Source organism: Oncorhynchus gorbuscha, unplaced genomic scaffold (assembly GCF_021184085.1).
Source record: "Oncorhynchus gorbuscha isolate QuinsamMale2020 ecotype Even-year unplaced genomic scaffold, OgorEven_v1.0 Un_scaffold_1182, whole genome shotgun sequence".
NCBI lineage: Eukaryota > Metazoa > Chordata > Actinopteri > Salmoniformes > Salmonidae > Oncorhynchus > Oncorhynchus gorbuscha.
The window spans coordinates 135,145-159,376 of NW_025746039.1; the positions used below are offsets into that span (position 1 = coordinate 135,145).

Consider the following 24,232-nt stretch of genomic DNA (forward strand, 5'->3'; position numbering starts at 1 on the left):
ACCTAACGATGTCAGAGAATGAACTCTGTGAAGTGCCAGATCATTTTGTTATCATATTAATATTCTATAAACGGTCACAAAAAAAATTGAATTCAAGTTTAAAGAGAAACAATTAGTTAAACACGGACAGTTATTGAGGAACAGTTAAACAATAGGACAGGATGTAGTAATATACAGCACAGGAAGGACTCCTGGAGGCCAGCAGAACAACAGAGGTGATTCTTTTTGTCTCAGTTGATGTCAACAACATTTTCTCATTCTCAGTATATAGTCAGTTCAGAGGGTCCTCTCCCTGCTCCAGGTCTCCACAACTGGCTTTGAAGTTGTGGTTGATGGAGGCAGATGATCTACCTGGAGATGCGGAGACCCTGGAGTTCCCAGACAGCTTGGTGACGATAATGAGTTCCCTCCCAGGCTCCCCCTTCCCTTCCTCCACCCCTTCCTGATACTCAACCCCAGCCCCCCCTCTCCTACTCCACCCATCCCTCCCTCCTCCACCAGTCCCTCCATCAGCACCCCCAGACTCTGTCTGATCCGGACGCAGAAGTTGGGACAGCTGAACGCGTACAGCACCGGGTTTAACACCGGGTTCAAGAAGGCAAAGGTCGTCGCTATTGGCAACCCCACCTCCACCAACACGACCTTGGTCGGCCAGTACTGTGCAGCAACCTCAATGAGGCAGAACACGTGATAAGGCGCCCAGCAGAGGGCAAACGTCGCGATGACTGATGTCACCATTTTGGTGAAGCCACGGGATAGGCCGGGCTCGGTCCGTCTAGAAGACAATTTGACGGAGGTGGAGGTAGGGGTGGAGCCTTTTGGGTTGGGGGTGGAGCTTTTGGTGTTTGTGTTGGGTTTTGACTCTCTACGTTCCACGTTGGTAACAATCAAAGCCCCAGTGAGTCTACTACTGCTGTTATTCCTCCTCCTCTTCCTCCTCTGGCTCAGACTGATGCCAAAGAGGGCGTAGCTCCCTGCAATCACCACTAGGGGGAGTAGGAACGCCAGGAACGTCTTGGACACGGCGGTCGCCGCCTGCCGTACCCTACAGTCCCTCTCCAGCTTCCCTGGCGACGAGTACAATCCAAAATGGTGGTAGCAGAGCTTCCTTCCGTCCGTCTTCTCCGTCACCGCCCGGAACAGGAAGTAAGGGAAGGTGTTGGCCGCCGCCCACAACCAGCCCAAAGCACACACCTTGGAAGAAGAGAAAGGAGATTAGAAGATAGAAGATGACTTCATTGTCCATTGCATGGATGTCTAACAGAAACGTGTCTTCTGCCTTATGCACTTTAGACATAGTTATTATTAAAGTGTCTACAATATTAGAACAACGGGCAACACCCTATTGATGATTAAACACAGAGACACTGGAAACACTCACAGGTCATCATAACACACTATATAATCACATCATCAACGTACCAAAACAGAACTAATGATGTAACAGAACTATTGACACAACAGAACTAATGATGTAACAGAACTAATGACACAACAGAACTAATGACACAACAGAACTAATGACACAACAGAACTATTGACACAACAGAACTAATGACACAACAGAACTAATGATGTAACAGAACTAATGACACAACAGAACTAATGATGTAACAGAACTAATGACACAACAGAACTAATGACGTAACAGAACTAATGACACAACAGAACTAATGACACAACAGAACTAATGACACAACAGAACTATTGACACAACAGAACTAATGATGTAACAGAACTAATGACACAACAGAACTAATGACACAACAGAACTAATGACACAACAGAACTAATGACACAACAGAACTAATGACGTAACAGAACTAATGACACAACAGAACTAATGACACAACAGAACTAATGACACAACAGAACTAATGACACAACAGAACTAATGACACAACAGAACTATTGACACAACAGAACTAATGATGTAACAGAACTAATGACACAACAGAACTAATGACACAACAGAACTAATGACACAACAGAACTAATGACACAACAGAACTAATGACGTAACAGAACTAATGACACAACAGAACTAATGACACAACAGAACTAATGACACAACAGAACTAATGACACAACAGAACTAATGACGTAACAGAACTAATGACACAACAGAACTAATGACACAACAGAATTAATGACGTAACAGAACTAATGACACAACAGAACTAATGACACAACAGAACTAATGACACAACAGAACTAATGACACAACAGAACTAATGACGTAACATAACTAATGATGTAACAGAACTAATGACGTAACAGAACTAATGACACAACAGAACTAATGACGTAACATAACTAATGACACAACAGAACTAATGCTGTAACAGAACTAATGACGTAACAGAACTAATGATGTAACAGAACTAATGACGTAACAGAACTAATGACGTAACAGAACTAATGATACAACAGAACTAATGACGTAACAGAACTAATGACGTAACAGAACTAATGATGTAACAGAACTAATGATGTAACAGAACTAATGACACAACAGAACTAATGACGTAACAGAACTAATGACACAACAGAACTAATGACGTAACAGAACTAATGACACAACAGAACTAATGACGTAACAGAACTATTGACACAACAGAACTAATGACGTAACAGAACTAATGACACAACAGAACTAATGACGTAACAGAACTAATGACACAACAGAACTAATGACGTAACAGAACTAATGACACAACAGAACTAATGACGTAACAGAACTAATGACGTAACAGAACTAATGACGTAACAGAACTAATGACACAACAGAACTAATGACGTAACAGAACTAATGACGTAACAGAACTAATGACGTAACAGAACTAATGATGTAACAGAACTAATGATGTAACAGAACTAATGACGTAACAGAACTAATGACGCAACAGAACTAATGACACAACAGAACTAATGACGTAACATAACTAATGACACAACAGAACTAATGCTGTAACAGAACTAATGACGTAACAGAACTAATGATGTAACAGAACTAATGACGTAACAGAACTAATGACGTAACAGAACTAATGATACAACAGAACTAATGACGTAACAGAACTAATGACGTAACAGAACTAATGATGTAACAGAACTAATGATGTAACAGAACTAATGATGTAACAGAACTAATGACACAACAGAACTAATGACGTAACAGAACTAATGACACAACAGAACTAATGACGTAACAGAACTAATGACGTAACAGAACTAATGACGTAACAGAACTAATGACACAACAGAACTAATGACGTAACAGAACTAATGACGTAACAGAACTAATGACGTAACAGAACTAATGATGTAACAGAACTAATGATGTAACAGAACTAATGACGTAACAGAACTAATGACGTAACAGAACTAATGACGTAACAGAACTAATGATGTAACAGAACTAATGACGTAACAGAACTAATGACGTAACAGAACTAATGACGTAACAGAACTAATGACACAACAGAACTAATGACGTAACAGAACTAATGACACAACAGAACTAATGACACAACAGAACTAATGACGTAACAGAACTAATGACACAACAGAACTAATGACGTAACAGAACTAATGACGTAACAGAACTAATGACGTAACAGAACTAATGACGTAACAGAACTAATGACGTAACAGAACTAATGACTCAACAGAACTAATGACGTAACAGAACTAATGACGTAACAGAACTAATGACGTAACAGAACTAATGACGTAACAAAACAGAAATTAAAACCTTCCAGGCGGCGCTGATGGAGCGGTGGTTCTGACTCCAGACGGGCCGCGCCACCAGGAGACAGCGGTCCAGAGAAATGGCCGCCAGGAGGAAGGCTGAGACAAACATGTTGAGGAAGAAGACTGAGGACTGGGCCGTACACAGCGGACCTAGAGGATAGGATCAACTTTATTGTTCCCGAAGGGAAAACAGTGCTGCTGTATTGTAAACAACAATGGTATAACTCATGTGGGGCTGAGTGGCGCAGCGGTCTAAGGCACTGCATCGCAGTGCTAGAGGCGTCACTACAGACCTGGGTTCGATTACGGGCTGTATCACAACCAGCCGTGATCAGGAGTCCCATCGGGCTCCACACAATTGGCCCTTTGTTGTCCGGGTTACGGGAGAGTTTGGCTGGTGTAGGCCGTCATTGTAAATAAGATTTGTTGTTAACTGACTTGCCTAGTTAAATAAAGGTTAAATGAAAAATGTGACACATACACTATTAATCTAATATATCTCTATACACTACATGACCAACAGTATGTGGATACCTGCTCATCAAACATCTCATTCCAAAATCATGGGCATCAATATGGAGTTGGTTCCCTATTTGCTGCTATAACATCCTCCTCTCTCATGGCGGCATTGTCATGCTGATACAGGCAAGGGCCTTCCCCAAACTTTTGCCACAAAGTCGGAAGCACAGAATTGTCTAGAAAGTAATATAATGCTGTAGCGTTAAGATTTCCCTTCACTGTAACTAAGGGGCCAGAACCATGAAAAACAGCTTCAGACCGTTATTCCTCATCCAACAACAACTTTAAAGATTGCACTATGCATTGGGGAAGGTAGTGCTCTCCTTGAATCTGCCAAACCCAGATTCGCCCGTCAGACTGCCAGATGTTGAATCACGATTCATCGGGCTAGAGAAAGCATTTCCACTGCTTCAGAGTCCAATGGCGGCGAGCATTACTCCACTCCAACCGATGCTTGGCATTGCGCATGGTGATCTTAGGCTTGTGTGCGGCTGCTGATGAACTGCTCCTGATGAACTGTTCTTGTGCTGAAGTGGCTTCCAGAGGCGATTTTTATGCGCTACACACTTCAGCGGTCCCGTTCCGTGAGTTTGTGTGGCCTACCACTTTGTGGCTGAGCCGTTGTTGCTCCAAGACGTTTCCAGTTCACAATAACAGCACTTGCAGTGGACTTTTTGGAACGGTGGCATCCTATGACGTTGCCACGTTGAGCTCTTCAGTAAGGCCGTTCTACTGCAAATGTCTATGGAGACTGCATGGCTGTGTGCTTGAATTTATACACCTGTCTGCAACGGGTGTGGCTGAAATAGCCAAATCCACTCATTTGAAAGGGTGTCCACATACTTTTGTGTATGTAGTGTAGATGACCAATACCCATGTCATACATATCTTGTACATACAGTATACATATATATATGTAATGCACACTGTCTGTGGCTTACTAGTTTAGCTCCTACCTATTGCTATTCATGTATTTCAATGTAGGCGTAACTATAGACACGACAATGGAGAGGCTGTTGTCATACAGCCCCTAGTCATCAGAATGGCACAATTTGTCAGCCATTTTATCTGGGACCCTCTATTGTTAGGACGTCACATAGAAGTAGAATTCACTTCTACCCAGCAGTTATAAAGGTTATAAAGGTTATAAAGGAAAATGCCTGAGCGGAGTTCCCACCTCTGGAGTTGAGCAGGAAAGGAAGTTAGGTTGAGTTAGCTATATCCCGGAAAACCGGATGCATCTGGTTGTTGGCAACTCCGCTAACGGTGACTGATATATGGTCTATGGGCGTACCTCCCAGCTCCCAGCTGTGTGAGGAGTGCAGGTAGTGTGTAAAGAGAGGGAGGGTCAGCGTAGCCAGGAAGTCTGACAGGGCCAGGTTGAGAACCCAGACAGAGGCCACGGTCCTGTGAAGAAAAAAGAAGGGGATTCACGTTATTCCCAACTTATTCTGGTCCCTCCGGACGCCACACACACTGTCTAAGCAGAAAACACGACACTGACACACAGACTGTCTAAGCAGAAAACACGACACTGACACACACACTGTCTAAGCAGAAAACACTACACTGACACACACACTGTCTAAGCAGAAAACACTACACTGACACACAGACTGTCTAAGCAGAAAACACGACACTGACACACACACTGTCTAAGCAGAAAACACGACACTGACACACACACTGTCTAAGCAGAAAACACTACACTGACACACACACTGTCTAAGCAGAAAACACGACACTGACACACACACTGTCTAAGCAGAAAACACGACACTGACACAACCTGTGAACCAGGGTAGAATTGAAAGCAGCCAATTCAGGAAATAAAACTCATATTACAATTCAATGTTATAAAATAATGACATTTATTTTCAGTAACTCCTCAATAAATTGAAAAGCAGAAGTTATTTTCTTTCAAACGTTTTTACATGTCTGCATTGTTTATTCAAATCGCTTCCTGAACTGACTGCCTTCATTTAGATTTGAGCCAAACCCTTCTGTGAACACACACGCACACGCACACAGTAACCCCCCCCCCCCACACCCACCACACACACACCACACACACACACACACAGTAACCCCACACACCCACCACACGCCCACACACACGCCCACACACACGCACACAGTAACCACCCCACACACACACACACACAATTAAACCCCCCACCACACACACACAGCAACCCCCACACCCACCACACACAAAGAATCCCCCACCACACACACACAGCAACCCCCCACACCCACCACACACACAAAGAAACCCCCACCACACACACAGCAACCCCCACACCCACCACACACACAAAGAAACCCCCACCACACACACACAGCAACCACACACCACCAGCCAACCTACCGGCGGCGCAGGCGGAAGCCGACCACCCAGAGGACCAGAGCGTTCTCCAGGATACCCAGACAGGAGACCAGGCCGTGGACCCACACCACCACCAGGTTGACCCCCGTGTTGTTGTTTAGAGAGTGGTCCAGCATGGTCTGGAGGAGAGGACAGAACGCAGAGGAGGAGGAGTTGAACATCCTGGAGGAGAGTGATGAGGAAGTGGAGGACAGTTGGAGGTCTTGGCTCTGGAGGGAAAGAGAGGGATGAATGGGTGGTATATATGCTGTCGTAGAAAGGGCAGACCACAGAGGAGGAGGAGTTAGACATTATGGCGAGAGAGAGAGAGAGAGAGAGAGAGAGAGAGAGAGAGAGAGAGAGAGAGAGAGAGAGAGAGAGAGAGAGAGAGAGAGAGAGAGATAGGGGGGGGGAGAGAGAGAGAGAGAGAGAGAGAGAGAGAGAGAGAGAGAGAGAGAGAGAGAGAGAGAGAGAGAGCGAGAGAGAGAGAGAGAGAGAGAGAGAGAGAGAGAGAGAGAGAGGAGAGAGAGAGAGAGGTGGGAGGGAAATGAGTGACATGTAATGTCATTGTGACATCTGGTGACATTAACCATGAGTCTTTTCCATGTACAGACAGACAGGTACCATACATTACTGTAGTGGGCAGAAATCCACTACTGGGCCTACATTTTTCCATTACATGAAATAATCCACTTATGGCCTGTAAATAGGGTGCTCTTGACTCATGACATTAACTGTGATTACATTCATCTACAGTATTAACAACTTTAAGATCCTCATCACTGATGATGGGGTGGACAAGTCTTTTCCTGTTCATGTGTTTTGGAAAGCTTGGAACCCTCATTATCCTGCTTGCAAAACCTTACTGGGAAAAACACCAAAATGACTGTGCCAACTGATTGCTCACACCTGTTACTGCAAGTTTGGATGGCTGTTTCTTAAGCTTACCGTATGCTTTACATTTGAAACAGTTTGGGCATGTATTATGATAACATTTTGTGACGTTTTTGTTAGTTTTGGTCTTCGGCTGTTCGTGCACGTGCATTTGTTTTTGTTAGGATTAGGGTTAGGATTAGGATTAGGATTAGGGTTAGGGTTAGGATTAGGATTAGGGTTAGGATTAGGGTTAGGATTAGGATTAGGGTTAGGATTAGGGTTTGGATTAGGATTAGGGTTAGGATTAGGGTTAGGATTAGGATTAGGGTTAGGATTAGGATTAGGATTAGGATTAGGGTTAGGATTAGGATTAGGGTTAGGATTAGGGTTAGGATTAGGGTTAGGATTAGGATTAGGATTAGGATTAGGGTTAGGATTAGGATTAGGATTAGGGTTAGGATTAGGGTTAGGTAACCAAAATCTTGGTGATTGGTCAGCAGTACTACTCCTAGTAGGAGTGGAGGAACATGAAGTGTTACCTCAATGTAAAATTGCGCAACTAAGTCCTTTTCAGTAAAAATTTGAAATGAATGACAGATTTCTTGATTTAGCTTAGATTAATTTTGAGGAAGTGTTTCTGGCCATGCTGTTTCCGGCTATTTCTGACTATGCTGTTGGTATGGTGGCTCAAGAGGGACAAACAACAGTAATATTGCTGCTTTATTCACATTTTTCATGCAAAGGTCTTTAGGGAGTATGAGACAGTCTCTTCTCCTCGCCATGTTCTGCTAGGAGCAAACAGTACATATGTATGTGGACACATTTAGTCCTACTGGAATATATGGTTTTATCATGGGGATTATTTATTTTGCACAACTGTATACTGACTGACCAGAACTGGTGACATCCAAACTTTTACAAATGATTTGCTGCTGGAATCATTGGAAGACAGAGATTGTTGCGTAATTGCACCAGTGAGTTGATTTAATTTAGTGAGTCAGTGAGACAGACACAGTCATGCACATCTGCACGTCCGCACGCTCAGAGACACACCGATAGTCAGAGAATAAGACAGAGAGGAGCATGATCACACTTTACTCTGGAGATCCCATGGCACTAACGAGGCATTCTGCTTTATCCCAAGGGTTGTCAGCTGTGAGCTCTGCTTATCGGTTTGAACTATAGAAACATCCATAATCATTGGTTGCAATATGGTTTTCGAAACATATGAAACTCATGTTCCATATCAGCAATAAATAATCATTCAATTAAGGAAGAGACACTTACCATAGCAGTTTAGCACAGATAGCAGGTTAGCACAGATAGCAGGTTAGCACAGATAGCAGGTTAGCACACAGGCAGTGTGTTAACAAAGACCTAACAGCTGGGGAGAGTTAACAGAGACCTAACAGCTGGGGAGAGTTAACAAAGACCTAACAGCTGGGGAGAGTTAACAAAGACCTAACAGCTGGGGAGAGTTAACAGAGACCTGACAGCTGGGGAGAGTTAACAGAGACCAAACAGCTGGGGAGAGTTAACAGAGACCAAACAGCCGGGGAGAGTTAACAGAGACCTAACAGCTGGGGAGGGTTAACAGAGACCTAACAGCCAGGGAGAGTTAACAGAGACCTAACAGCTGGGGAGAGTTAAAAGAGACCTAACAGCTGGGGAAGGTTAACAGAGACCTAACAGCTGGGGAAGGTTAACAGAGACCTAACAGCTGGGGAGGGTTAACAGAGACCTAACAGCTGGGGAGAGTTAAAAGAGACCTAACAGCTGGGGAAGGTTAACAGAGACCTAACAGCTGGGGAAGGTTAACAGAGACCTAACAGCTGGGGAGGGTTAACAGAGACCTAACAGCTGGGGAGAGTTAAAAGAGACCTAACAGCTGGGGAAGGTTAACAGAGACCTAACAGCTGGGGAGAGTTAACAGAGACCTAACAGCTGGGGAAGGTTAACAGAGACCTAACAGCTGGGGAGGGTTAACAGAGACCTAACAGCTGGGGAGAGTTAACAGAGACCTATCAGCTGGGGAGAGTTAACAGAGACCTAACAGCTGGGGAGGGTTAACAGAGACCTAACAGCTGGGGAGAGTTAACAGAGACCTAACAGCTGGGGAGAGTTAACAGAGACCTAACAGCTGGGGAGAGTTAACAGAGACCTAACAGCTGGGGAGAGTTAACAGAGACCTAACAGCTGGGGAGAGTTAACAGAGACCTAACAGCTGGGGAGAGTTAACAGAGACGTAACAGCTGGGGAGAGTTAACAGAGACCTAACAGCCGGGGAGAGTTAACAGAGACCAAACAGCTGGGGAGAGTTAACAGAAACCACACAGCTGGGGAAGGTTAACAGAGACCTAACAGCTGGGGAAGGTTAACAGAGACCTAACAGCTGGGGAGGGTTAACAGAGACCTAACAGCTGGGGAGAGTTAAAAGAGACCTAACAGCTGGGGAAGGTTAACAGAGACCTAACAGCTGGGGAGAGTTAACAGAGACCTAACAGCTGGGGAAGGTTAACAGAGACCTAACAGCTGGGGAGGGTTAACAGAGACCTAACAGCTGGGGAGAGTTAACAGAGACCTATCAGCTGGGGAGAGTTAACAGAGACCTAACAGCTGGGGAGGGTTAACAGAGACCTAACAGCTGGGGAGAGTTAACAGAGACCTAACAGCTGGGGAGAGTTAACAGAGACCTAACAGCTGGGGAGAGTTAACAGAGACCTAACAGCTGGGGAGAGTTAACAGAGACCTAACAGCTGGGAGAGTTAACAGAGACCTAACAGCTGGGGAGAGTTAACAGAGACCTAACAGCTGGGGAGGGTTAACAGAGACCTAACAGCTGGGGAGAGTTAACAGAGACCTAACAGCTGGGGAGAGTTAACAGAGACCTAACAGCTGGGGAGAGTTAACAGAGACCTAACAGCCGGGGAGAGTTAACAGAGACCTAACAGCTGGGGAGAGTTAACAAAGACCTAACAGCTGGGGAGAGTTAACAGAGACCTGACAGCTGGGGAGAGTTAACAGAGACCTAACAGCTGGGGAAGGTTAACAGAGACCTAACAGCTGGGAGAGTTAACAGAGACCTAACAGCCAGGGAGAGTTAACAGAGACCTAACAGCTGGGGAGAGTTAAAAGAGACCTAACAGCTGGGGAAGGTTAACAGAGACCTAACAGCTGGGGAATGTTAACAGAGACCTAACAGCTGGGGAGGGTTAACAGAGACCTAACAGCTGGGGAGAGTTAAAGAGACCTAACAGCTGGGGAAGGTTAACAGAGACCTAACAGCTGGGGAAGGTTAACAGAGACCTAACAGCTGGGGAGGGTTAACAGAGACCTAACAGCTGGGGAGAGTTAAAAGAGACCTAACAGCTGGGGAAGGTTAACAGAGACCTAACAGCTGGGGAGAGTTAACAGAGACCTAACAGCTGGGGAAGGTTAACAGAGACCTAACAGCTGGGGAGGGTTAACAGAGACCTAACAGCTGGGGAGAGTTAACAGAGACCTATCAGCTGGGGAGAGTTAACAGAGACCTAACAGCTGGGGAGGGTTAACAGAGACCTAACAGCTGGGGAGAGTTAACAGAGACCTAACAGCTGGGAAAGTTAACAGAGACCTAACAGCTGTGGAGAGTTAACAGAGACCTAACAGCTGGGGAGAGTTAACAGAGACCCATCAGCTGGAGAGAGTTAATAGAGACCTAACAGCTGGGGAGAGTTAACAGAGACCTAACAGCTGGGGAGAGTTAACAGAGATCTAACAGCTGGGGAGGGTTAACAGAGACCTAACAGCTGGGGAGAGTTAACAGAGACCTAACAGCTGGGGAGAGTTAACAGAGACCTAACAGCTGGGGAGAGTTAACAGAGACCTAACAGCTGGGGAGAGTTAACAGAGACCTAACAGCCGGGGAGAGTTAACAGAGACCAAACAGCTGGGGAGAGTTAACAGAAACCACACAGCTAGGGAGAGTTAACAGAGACCTAACAGCCGGGGAGAGTTAACAGAGACCTAACAGCTGGGGAGAGTTAACAGAGACCTATCAGCTGGGGAGAGTTAACAGAGACCTAACAGCTGGGGAGAGTTAACAGAGACCTAACAGCTGGGGAGAGTTAACAGAGACCTAACAGCCGGGGAGAGTTAACAGCACATGTTTCATTTGCAGTGGGCATTACTGTCAGTCCTCAAAGATGAAATGACTCTACTGTTTGAGATTGGTTGAAATTTTCATCATGTTTTCTCATCAAAGTAAAAACAAAACACCCACAGTCAGTGATCTGATCTCTGATCTCTGTCAAAACATTTGTTTTATTCTATCTTTGAAAACATGATGATTAGTAGAATAGAGAATATGAGATGTGCAAATATAATCGATTTGTCTCAAAGTATATGAGACAAAATCGATTATATTTACACATCTCATACTCTCTATTCTACTAATCATAAAGCCTTTCATTGAGGTTGGGTGTGTGGTGGGACGGAAGCAGAGGTGCGCACCTCTTTTGGTCCCGGGACCAGGATTGAGAAACTCTGCCTTTGTACAATGTAAAAATGTCCATGACCTTGAGTGTCCATGACCCATCTAACTGTCTACAACTGTACCAGGTAACCTGAATATGTAAATCATGACCCATCTAACTGTCTGCAACTGTACCAGGTAACCTGAATATGTAACTCATGACCCATCTAACTGTCTGCAACTGTACCAAGTAACCTGAATATGTAAATCATGACCCATCTAACTGTCTGCAACTGTACCAGGTAACCTGAATATGTAAATCATGACCCATCTAACTGTCTGCAACTGTACCAGGTAACCTGAATATGTAAATCATGACCCATCTAACTGTCTGCAACTGTACCAGGTAACCTGAATATGTAAATCATGACCCATCTAACTGTCTGCAACTGTACCAGGTAACCTGAATATGTAAATCATGACCCATCTAACTGTCTGCAACTGTACCAGGTAACCTGAATATGTAAATCATGACCCATCTAACTGTCTGCAACTGTACCAGGTAACCTGAATATGTAAATCATGACCCATCTAACTGTCTGCAACTGTACCAAGTAACCTGAATATGTAAATCATGACCCATCTAACTGTCTGCAACTGTACCAGGTAACCTGAATATGTAAATCATGACCGATCTAACTGTCTGCAACTGTACCAGGTAACCTGAATATGTAACTCATGACCCATCTAACTGTCTGCAACTGTACCAGGTAACCTGAATATGTAAATCATGACCGATCTAACTGTCTGCAACTGTACCAGGTAACCTGAATATGTAAATCATGACCGATCTAACTGTCTGCAACTGTACCAGGTAACCTGAATATGTAAATCATGACCCATCTAACTGTCTGCAACTGTACCAGGTAACCTGAATATGTCAATCATGACCCATCTAACTGTCTGCAACTGTACCAGGTAACCTGAATATGTAAATCATGACCCATCTAACTGTCTGCAACTGTACCAGGTAACCTGAATATGTAAATCATGACCCATCTAACTGTCTGCAACTGTACCAGGTGACCTGAATATGTAAATCATGACCCATCTAACTGTCTGCAACTGTACCAGGTAACCTGAATATGTAAATCATGACCGATCTAACTGTCTGCAACTGTACCAGGTAACCTGAATATGTAAATCATGACTCATCTAACTGTCTGCAACTGTACCAGGTAACCTGAATATGTAAATCATGACCGATCTAACTGTCTGCAACTGTACCAAGTAACCTGAATATGTAAATCATGACCGATCTAACTGTCTGCAACTGTACCAGGTAACCTGAATATGTAACTCATGACCCATCTAACTGTCTGCAACTGTACCAGGTAACCTGAATATGTAAATCATGACCGATCTAACTGTCTGCAACTGTACCAGGTAACCTGAATATGTAAATCATGACCGATCTAACTGTCTGCAACTGTACCAGGTAACCTGAATATGTAAATCATGACCCATCTAACTGTCTGCAACTGTACCAGGTAACCTGAATATGTCAATCATGACCCATCTAACTGTCTGCAACTGTACCGAGGTTAGCTAGCCAGCTATTTGTCGTCCTTAACGTAGGTGACTCTGCTAGCTAGCCAACTCTGCTAGCTAGCCAACAGCTAGCCAACGCTAGCCAACGCTAGCCAACGTCTTCTGTATAGAACTCAACTACCCGGTCGCATTCACAGGTTGTATCACTTTTTCACTTCATTTCATTACAGTACAACGGTTTGATTTGTTTGATCGTAGCTTGCTACATAGCTAGCTACATAGCCGTCTTTGTATCAAAGATAATTGTGTAGTCTAGAGCGATTTTCTAGGTTCGCTAGCCATCTATTGTCGTTCTTTTAACGCAACGTAACGTAAACAACACTGCTAGCTAGCCTGCTAGCCCCCGAATAGCAACACTGCAGAAACTATTACACTCAACGGAACGACTTGATTAGTGTAGTGTCAACAACGCACCCACTGCCAGCTGGCCTACTTCAGCAGTACTGTATCATTTTAATCATTTTAGTCAATAAGATTCTTGCTACGTAGCTTAACTTTCTGAACATTCGAGACGTGTAGTCCACTTGTCATTCCAATCTCCTTTGCATTAGCGTAGCCTCTTCTGTAGCCTGTCAACTATGTGTCTGTTTATCCCTGTTCTCTCCTCTCTGCACAGACCATACAAACGCTCCACACCGCGTGGCCGCGCCACCCTACTCTGGTGGTCCCAGCGCACGACCCACGTGGAGTTCCAGGTCTCCGGTAGCCTCTGGAACTGCCAATCTGCGGTCAACAAGGCAGAGTTCATCTCAGCCTATGCCTCCCTCCAGTCCCTCGACTTCTTGGCACTGACGGAAACATGGATCACCACAGACAACACTGCTACTCCTACTGCTCTCTCTTCGTCCGCCCACGTGTTCTCGCACACCCCGAGAGCGTCTGGTCAGCGGGGTGGTGGCACCGGGATCCTCATCTCTCCCAAGTGGTCATTCTCTCTTTCTCCCCTTACCCATCTGTCTATCGCCTCCTTTGAATTCCATGCTGTCACAGTTACTAGCCCTTTCAAGCTTAACATCCTTATCATTTATCGCCCTCCAGGTTCCCTCGGAGAGTTCATCAATGAGCTTGATGCCTTGATAAGCTCCTTTCCTGAGGACGGCTCACCTCTCACAGTTCTGGGCGACTTTAACCTCCCCACGTCTACCTTTGACTCTTTCCTCTCTGCCTCCTTCTTTCCACTCCTCTCCTCTTTTGACCTCACCCTCTCACCTTCCCCCCTACTCACAAGGCAGGCAATACGCTCGACCTCATCTTTACTAGATGCTGTTCTTCCACTAACCTCACTGCAACTCCCCTCCAAGTCTCCGACCACTGCCTTGTATCCTTTTCCCTCTCGCTCTCATCCAACACCTCCCACACTGCCCCTACTCGGATGGTATCGCGCCGTCCCAACCTTCGCTCTCTCTCCCCCGCTACTCTCTCCTCTTCCATCCTATCATCTCTTCCCTCCGCTCAAACCTTCTCCCACCTATCTCCTGATTCTGCCTCCTCAACCCTCCTCTCCTCCCTCTCTGCATCCCTTGACTCTCTATGTCCCCTATCCTCCAGGCCGGCTCGGTCCTCCCTCCCGCTCCGTGGCTCGATGACTCATTGCGAGCTCACAGAACAGGGCTCCGGGCAGCCGAGCGGAAATGGAGGAAAACTCGCCTCCCTGCGGACCTGGCATCCTTTCACTCCCTCCTCTCTACATTTTCCTCCTCTGTCTCTGCTGCTAAAGCCACTTTCTACCACGCTAAATTCCAAGCATCTGCCTCTAACCCTAGGAAGCTCTTTGCCACCTTCTCCTCCCTCCTGAATCCTCCGCCCCCTCCCCCCTCCTCCTCTCTGCAGATGACTTCGTCAGCCATTTTGAAAAGAAGGTCGACGACATCCGATCCTCGTTTGCTAAGTCAAACGACACCGCTGGTTCTGCTCACACTGCCCTACCCTGTGCTCTGACCTCTTTCTCCCCTCTCTCCAGATGAAATCTCGCGTCTTGTGACGGCCGGCCGCCCAACAACCTGCCCGCTTGACCCTATCCCCTCCTCTCTTCTCCAGACCATTTCCGGAGACCTTCTCCCTTACCTCACCTCGCTCATCAACTCATCCCTGACCGTTGGCTACGTCCCTTCCGTCTTCAAGAGAGCGAGAGTTGCACCCCTTCTGAAAAAACCTACACTCGATCCCTCCGATGTCAACAATTACAGACCAGTATCCCTTCTTTCTTTTCTCTCCAAAACTCTTGAACGTGCCGTCCTTGGCCAGCTCTCCCGCTATCTCTCTCTGAATGACCTTCTTGATCCAAATCAGTCAGGTTTCAAGACTAGTCATTCAACTGAGACTGCTCTCCTCTGTATCACGGAGGCGCTCCGCACTGCTAAAGCTAACTCTCTCTCCTCTGCTCTCATCCTTCTAGATCTATCGGCTGCCTTCGATACTGTGAACCATCAGATCCTCCTCTCCACCCTCTCCGAGTTGGGCATCTCCGGCGCGGCCCACGCTTGGATTGCGTCCTACCTGACAGGTCGCTCCTACCAGGTGGCGTGGCGAGAATCTGTCTCCTCACCACGCGCTCTCACCACTGGTGTCCCCCAGGGCTCTGTTCTTGGCCCTCTTCTATTCTCGCTATACACCAAGTCACTTGGCTCTGTCATAACCTCACATGGTCTCTCTTATCATTGCTATGCAGACGACACACAATTAATCTTCTCCTTTCCCCCTTCTGATGACCAGGTGGCGAATCGCATCTCTGCATGTCTGGCAGACATATCAGTGTGGATGATGGATCACCACCTCAAGCTGAACCTCGGCAAGACGGAGCTGCTCTTCCTCCCGGGGAAGGACTGCCCGTTCCATGATCTCGCCATCACGGTCGACAACTCCATTGTGTCCTCCTCCCAGAGCGCCAAGAACCTTGGCGTGATCCTGGACAACACCCTGTCGTTCTCAACTAACATCAAGGCGGTGGCCCGTTCCTGTAGGTTCATGCTCTACAACATCCGCAGAGTACGACCCTGCCTCACACAGGAAGCGGCGCAGGTCCTAATCCAGGCACTTGTCATCTCCCGTCTGGATTACTGCAACTCGCTGTTGGCTGGGCTCCCTGCCTGTGCCATTAAACCCCTTCAACTCATCCAGAACGCCGCAGCCCGTCTGGTGTTCAACCTTCCCAAGTTCTCTCACGTCACCCCGCTCCTCCGTTCTCTCCACTGGCTTCCAGTTGAAGCTCGCATCCGCTACAAGACCATGGTGCTTGCCTACGGAGCTGTGAGGGGAACGGCACCTCAGTACCTCCAGGCTCTGATCAGGCCCTACACCCAAACAAGGGCACTGCGTTCATCCACCTCTGGCCTGCTCGCCTCCCTACCACTGAGGAAGTACAGTTCCCGCTCAGCCCAGTCAAAACTGTTCGCTGCTCTGGCCCCCCAATGGTGGAACAAACTCCCTCACGACGCCAGGACAGCGGAGTCAATCACCACCTTCCGGAGACACCTGAAACCCCACCTCTTTAAGGAATACCTAGGATAGGTTAAGTAATCCCTCTCACCCCACCCCCCCTAAGTTTTAGATGCACTATTGTTAAGTGACTGTCCCACTGGATGTCATAAGGTGAATGCACCAATTTGTAAGTCGCTCTGGATAAGAGCGTCTGCTAAATGACTTAAATGTAAATGTAAAATGTACCAGGTAACCTGAATATGTAAATCATGACCCATCTAACTGTCTGCAACTGTACCAGGTAACCTGAATATGTAAATCATGACCGATCTAACTGTCTGCAACTGTACCAGGTAACCTGAATATGTAAATCATGACCGATCTAACTGTCTGCAACTGTACCAGGTAACCTGAATATGTAAATCATGACCCATCTAACTGTCTGCAACTGTACCAGGTAACCTGAATATGTCAATCATGACCCATCTAACTGTCTGCAACTGTACCAGGTAACCTGAATATGTAAATCATGACCCATCTAACTGTCTGCAACTGTACCAAGTAACCTGAATATGTAAATCATGACCCATCTAACTGTCTGCAACTGTACCAAGTAACCTGAATATGTAAATCATGACCCATCTAACTGTCTGCAACTGTACCAAGTAACCTGAATATGTAAATCATGACCGATCTAACTGTCTGTAACTGTACCAGGTAACCTGAATATGTAAATCATGACCCATCTAACTGTCTGCAACTGTACCAGGTAACCTGAATATGTAAATCATGACCGATCTAACTGCCTGTAACTGTACTAGGTAACCTGAATATGTAAATCATGACCCATCTAACTGTCTGTAACTGTACCAGGTAACCTGAATATGTAAATCATGACCCATCTAACTGTCTGCAACTGTACCAGGTAACCTGAATATGTAAATCATGACCCATCTAACTGTCTGCAACTGTACCAGGTAACCTGAATATGTAAATCATGACCGATCTAACTGTCTGCAACTGTACCAGGTAACCTGAATATGTAAATCATGACCGATCTAACTGTCTGCAACTGTACCAGGTAACCTGAATATGTAAATCATGACCGATCTAACTGTCTGCAACTGTACCAGGTAACCTGAATATGTAAATCATGACCGATCTAACTGTCTGCAACTGTACCAGGTAACCTGAATATGTAAATCATGACCGATCTAACTGTCTGCAACTGTACCAGGTAACCTGAATATGTAAATCATGACCGATCTAACTGTCTGCAACTGTACCAGGTAACCTGAATATGTAAATCATGACCGATCTAACTGTCTGCAACTGTACCAGGTAACCTGAATATGTAAATTATGACCGATCTAACTGTCTGCAACTGTACCAGGTAACCTGAATATGTAAATCATGACCCATCTAACTGTCTGCAACTGTACCAGGTAACCTGAATATGTAAATCATGACCCATCTAACTGTCTGCAACTGTACCAGGTAACCTGAATATGTAAATCATGACCCATCTAACTGTCTGCAACTGTACCAGGTAACCTGAATATGTAAATCATGACCCATCTAACTGTCTGTAACTGTACCAAGTAACCTGAATATGTAAATCATGACCCATCTAACTGTCTGCAACTGTACCAGGTAACCTGAATATGTAAATCATATAATAACCTGAAACATGAAATATGCAAACTGGAAAAAGATCTACTCAGACAAAGAAATGAACTGCAGTTTGACAGTAAAAGGTGAGTCTTTTTCTTACTCTGTATCTCTCTCTATGACGTGACTTCTTACTGTTGGCTACCGAGGAAGCAGGGAAGGAGTATGTGACATGTTTTGCCATGTTGTCACAGTGGGGAAAACCAAATATTTTCAAAAACTCATTAAAAAGGTCTGTTTTTACAGAGATCAGATCATCCATCTGACTGGGGGTGTTTTGTATCTCCTTTGATGAGAAAACGTGATGAAAATGTCAACCAATCTCAAACGGTAAAGTCATTTCAGCTTTGAGGACTGACAGTAATGCCCACTGCAAATGAAACGTGCTGTTAATTCTCCCTGGCTGTTAGGTCTCTGTTAACTCTCCCCGGCTGTTAGGTCTCTGTTAACTCTCCCCGGCTGTTAGGTCTCAGTTAACTCTCCCTGGCTGTTGGGTCTCTGTTAACTCTCCCTGGCTGTTAGGTCTCTGTTAACTCTCCCCGGCTGTTAGGTCTCTGTTAACTCTCCCTGGCTGTTAGGTCTCTGTTAACTCTCCCCGGCTGTTAGGTCTCAGTTAACTCTCCCTGGCTGTTGGGTCTCTGTTAACTCTCCCTGGCTGTTAGGTCTCTGTTAACTCTCCCCGGCTGTTAGGTCTCTGTTAACTCTCCCTGGCTGTTAGGTCTCTGTTAACTCTCCCCGGCTGTTAGGTCTCTGTTAACTCTCCCCGGCTGTTAGGTCTCTGTTAACTCTCCCTGGCTGTTAGGTCTCTGTTAACTCTCCCTGGCTGTTAGGTCTCTGTTAACTCTCCCCGGCTGTTAGGTCTCTGTTAACTCTCCCTGGCTGTTAGGTCTCTGTTAACTCTCCCTGGCTGTTAGGTCTCTGTTAACTCTCCCCGGCTGTTAGGTCTCTGTTAACTCTCCCCGGCTGTTAGGTCTCTGTTAACTCTCCCTGGCTGTTGGGTCTCTGTTAACTCTCCCCGGCTGTTAGGTCTCTGTTAACTCTCCCTGGCTGTTAGGTCTCTGTTAACTCTCCCCGGCTGTTAGGTCTCTGTTAACTCTCCCTGGCTGTTAGGTCTCTGTTAATTCTCCCCAGCTGTTAGGTCTCTGTTAACTCTGATGATGTAGAAGTAGAGAAAACATGAGTGTGAATATGAATCCCACCCCTCTACTATATATAGCCTCCTACTACTGTTGAAGCACCACTTCCTGTCTCTATATCCTCCTCATGTTTTCTCTAGCACTTCATTAGGAGTAGAATATCAGTGGATGATCTTGTCTCTGTCAAAACATTTGGTTTTCCCTCCTATGGCAGCAACATGTCAGAACTTGTTTCTGTAGTATATCTCCTAGCTGCATACCAGACCAGGTCTTGGTATGACTGTGCAATTCTGACAGACAGGGTGTGTTCAAAACACTCAGGCATGCCAAAGACAGAGTCAGGGGGTGAAAGCCAGTGGTTTAAAGATGCCATTTAATGTTTTAATCAGACTATGAAATCAACATAACAACAGTAGAACTGTGTCATGGCACGTTTATTTGGGGTGAGGTGGGGATGGAATGGGGGGGTGCCGCACGCGGTTACAGGTTAGATATCAGCATATTTAGACCACCCCCCCCCCCCCCACACACACACACACTCCTGTCAAATTGTGGTATAAAGAACCCAGAATAAATACATGTTAGTATGCCATGCCTGTACATGAACAGCTAGACATCCTGGTTAGTTGACTTAAATAAATCCACCCACTCTGCAGCAGCATGACATCACCAATCTGGAACAACAACAACATGACATCACCACTCTGGAACAACATGACATCACCACTCTGGAACAACATGACATCACCACTCTGGAACAACATGACATCACCCCTCTGGAACAACAGTGGGAGGCAGGATGGTATGCTGCAACCAGGACCAACCCTGCTTAGCTTCAGAAGCAAGCCAGCAGGGGGTAGGCAGGGTGGTATGCTGCAACCAGGACCAACCCTGCTTCGCTTCAGAGGAAAGCCAACAGTGGGATGCAGGGTGGTATGCTGCAACCAGGACCAACCCTGCTTAGCTTCAGAGGAAAGCCAACAGCGGGAGGCAGGGTGGTATGCTGCAACCAGGACCAACCCTGCTTAGCTTCAGAGGAAAGCCAACAGTGGGATGCAGGGTGGTATGCTGCAACCAGGACCAACCCTGCTTAGCTTCAGAGGAAAGCCAACAGTGGGATGCAGGGTGGTATGCTGCAACCAGGCCACCCACACGTACGCCTTGGATAAAAGCACCTGCTGAGTGGCAGGATTGTGAGTTTGATTCCCATGGCCACCCACATGTACGCCTTGGATAAAAACATCTGCTGAGTGGCAGGATTGTGAGTTTGATTCCCATGGCCACCCACACGTACGCCTTGGATAAAAGCATCTGTTGAGTGGCAGGATTGTGAGTTTGATTCCCATGGCCACCCACACGTACGCCTTGGATAAAAGCATCTGCTGAGTGGCAGGATTGTGAGTTTGATTCCCATGGCCACCCACACGTACGCCTTGGATAAAAGCATCTGCTGAGTGGCAGGATTGTGAGTTTGATTCCCATGGCCACCCACACGTACGCCTTGGATAAAAGCATCTGCTGAGTGGCAGGATTGTGAGTTTGATTCCCATGGCCACCCACACGTACGCCTTGGATAAAAGCATCTGCTGAGTGGCAGGATTGTGAGTTTGATTCCCATGGCCACCCACACGTACGCCTTGGATAAAAGCACCTGCTGAGTGGCAGGATTGTGAGTTTGATTCCCATGGCCACCCACACGTACGCCTTGGATAAAAGCATCTGCTGAGTGGCAGGATTGTGAGTTTGATTCCCATGGCCACCCACACGTACGCCTTGGATAAAAGCATCTGCTGAGTGGCAGGATTGTGAGTTTGATTCCCATGGCCACCCACACGTACGCCTTGGATAAAAGCATCTGCTGAGTGGCAGGATTGTGAGTTTGATTCCCATGGCCACCCACACGTACGCCTTGGATAAAAGCACCTGCTGAGTGGCAGGATTGTGAGTTTGATTCCCATGGCCACCCACACGTACGCCTTGGATAAAAGCATCTGCTGAGTGGCAGGATTGTGAGTTTGATTCCCATGGCCACCCACACGTACGCCTTGGATAAAAGCATCTGCTGAGTGGCAGGATTGTGAGTTTGATTCCCATGGCCACCCACACGTACGCCTTGGATAAAAGCATCTGCTGAGTGGCAGGATTGTGAGTTTGATTCCCATGGCCACCCACACGTACGCCTTGGATAAAAGCATCTGCTGAGTGGCAGGATTGTGAGTTTGATTCCATGGCCACCCACACGTACGCCTTGGATAAAAGCATCTGCTGAGTGGCAGGATTGTGAGTTTGATTCCCATGGCCACCCACACGTACGCCTTGGATAAAAGCATCTGCTGAGTGGCAGGATTGTGAGTTTGATTCCCATGGCCACCCACACGTACGCCTTGGATAAAAGCATCTGCTGAGTGGCAGATATTATTGCATCATGTAACAGTTACTCCTTAACATCATGGTTCTCATTACAATAGAGTTATATTCCGTCATCAGTAGTTCATCAACCAGTTTATAGAAGAGCAGCCGGGTGTCTAACGGACCAGGGTGGAAATGCTACCAGATTGATATTACATCTTTGTGTTTTCGATATCTACAGTTTGTTTATATGTTGTTCTAAATAGGTAGAATGGAAGTGGTACAATTCAGATTAAAAGTTGCTTATTAACAACACCTTAACACTTCTAGCCATAACACTGCTCTCTGGCAACTAACTACTGTTGATAATGAGACTGGGAATAATAACTAGTGTAGTCATACTAACTACTGTTCATACTGACACCTGGAATAATAACTAGTGTAGTCATACTAACTACTGTTGATAATGAGACTGGGAATAATAACTAGTGTAGTCATACTAACTACTGTTCATACTGACACCTGGAATAATAACTAGTGTAGTCATACTAACTACTGTTCATACTGACACCTGGAATAATAACTAGTGTAGTCATACTAACTACTGTTGATAATGAGACTGGGAATAATAACTAGTGTAGTCATACTAACTACTGTTCATACTGACACCTGGAATAATAACTAGTGTAGTCATACTAACTACTGTTGATAATGAGACTGGGAATAATAACTAGTGTAGTCATACTAACTAATGTTCATACTGACACCTGGAATAATAACTAGTGTAGTCATACTAACTACTGTTCATACTGACACCTGGAATAATAACTAGTGTAGTCATACTAACTACTGTTGATAATGAGACTGGGAATAATAACTAGTGTAGTCATACTAACTACTGTTCATACTGACACCTGGAATAATAACTAGTGTAGTCATACTAACTACTGTTGATACTGAGACTGGGAATAATAACTAGTGTAGTCATACTAACTACTGTTCATACTGACACCTGGAATAATAACTGTAGTCATACTAACTACTGTTGATACTGAGACTATCTCTCTGTACCTGTAGCTACTGATGGTGCGTTAGCTCTGGTTACACTCACCAAGTGAACTGTAGTATTCTCAGTTGTAGGAGTGTTGTGTTCTTTCAGTCATTCCAGTATTCAGGTGACTTGATTAAAGTCGTCCCCCTCCTCAGTGCATGGTGATCTTGCTCGCTCTGTCACAGACATCTATGGTTCCTGCTCTGTCTCTTTCTACTCCTCTGTCTCTTTCTCTTCCTCTGTCTCTTTCTACTCCTCTGTCTCTTTCTCCTCCTCTGTCTCTTTCTACTCCTCTGTCTCTGTCTACTCTGTCTCTGTCTACTCCTCTGTCTCTTTTCTCTGTCTCTGTCTACTCTGTCTCTGTCTACTCCTCTGTCTCTTTCTCCTCCTCTGTCTCTGTCTACTCTGTCTCTGTCTACTCCTCTGTCTCTTTCTCCTCCTCTGTCTCTGTCTACTCCTCTGTCTCTGTCTACTCCTCTGTCTCTGTCTCCTCCTCTGTCTCTTTCTACTCCTCTGTCTCTTTCTACTCCTCTGTCTCTTTCTCCTCCTCTGTCTCTTTCTCCTCCTCTGTCTCTTTCTACTCCTCTGTCTCTGTCTCCTCCTCTGTCTCTTTCTACTCCTCTGTCTCTTTCTCCTCCTCTGTCTCTGTCTACTCCTCTGTCTCTGTCTACTCCTCTGTCTCTTTCTCCTCCTCTGTCTCTGTCTACTCCTCTGTCTCTTTCTACTCCTCTGTCTCTTTCTCCTCCTCTGTCTCTGTCTACTCCTCTGTCTCTGTCTACTCCTCTGTCTCTTTCTCCTCCTCTGTCTCTTTCTACTCCTCTGTCTCTGTCTACTCCTCTGTCTCTGTCTACTCCTCTGTCTCTTTCTACTCCTCTGTCTCTTTCTACTCCTCTGTCTCTTTCTCCTCCTCTGTCTCTTTCTACTCCTCTGTCTCTGTCTACTCCTCTGTCTACTCCTCTGTCTCTTTCTCCTCCTCTGTCTCTTTCTACTCCTCTGTCTCTTTCTCCTCCTCTGTCTCTTTCTAC

At 45.8% G+C, this 24,232-nt stretch overlaps 1 protein-coding gene across 1 annotated transcript; it reads right to left on the reverse strand.

Annotated features, from left to right (window-relative positions):
* Positions 1-271: 271 nt before the first annotated feature.
* Positions 272-23,525, reverse strand: LOC124021721 (prostaglandin D2 receptor 2-like). The gene is made up of 6 exons (XM_046336833.1): positions 23,268-23,525; positions 6,647-6,873; positions 5,570-5,682; positions 3,758-3,906; positions 480-1,194; positions 272-351 (listed from the first exon to the last, which is right to left on the reverse strand). Exons 2-6 carry the CDS (start codon positions 6,823-6,825, stop codon positions 272-274), a joined length of 1,236 nt encoding a protein of 411 aa, XP_046192789.1. The 5' UTR covers positions 6,826-6,873; positions 23,268-23,525.
* Between the last annotated feature and the right edge of the window lie 707 nt (positions 23,526-24,232).

What these genes read in the sequence shown, in the direction of transcription:
- LOC124021721 (XM_046336833.1), bottom strand. Translation starts at nt 6,825, where the DNA reads ATGTTCAACTCCTCCTCCTCTGCGTTCTGTCCTCTCCTCCAGACCATG. An exon ending in GGCTTCCGCCTGCGCCGCCG is followed by an intron (nt 5,683 to 6,646) that starts GTAGGTTGGCTG and finishes TTTTCTTCACAG; the next exon opens with GACCGTGGCCTCTGTCTGGG. An exon ending in CCATCAGCGCCGCCTGGAAG is followed by an intron (nt 1,195 to 3,757) that starts GTTTTAATTTCT and finishes TCTTCTTCCAAG; the next exon opens with GTGTGTGCTTTGGGCTGGTT.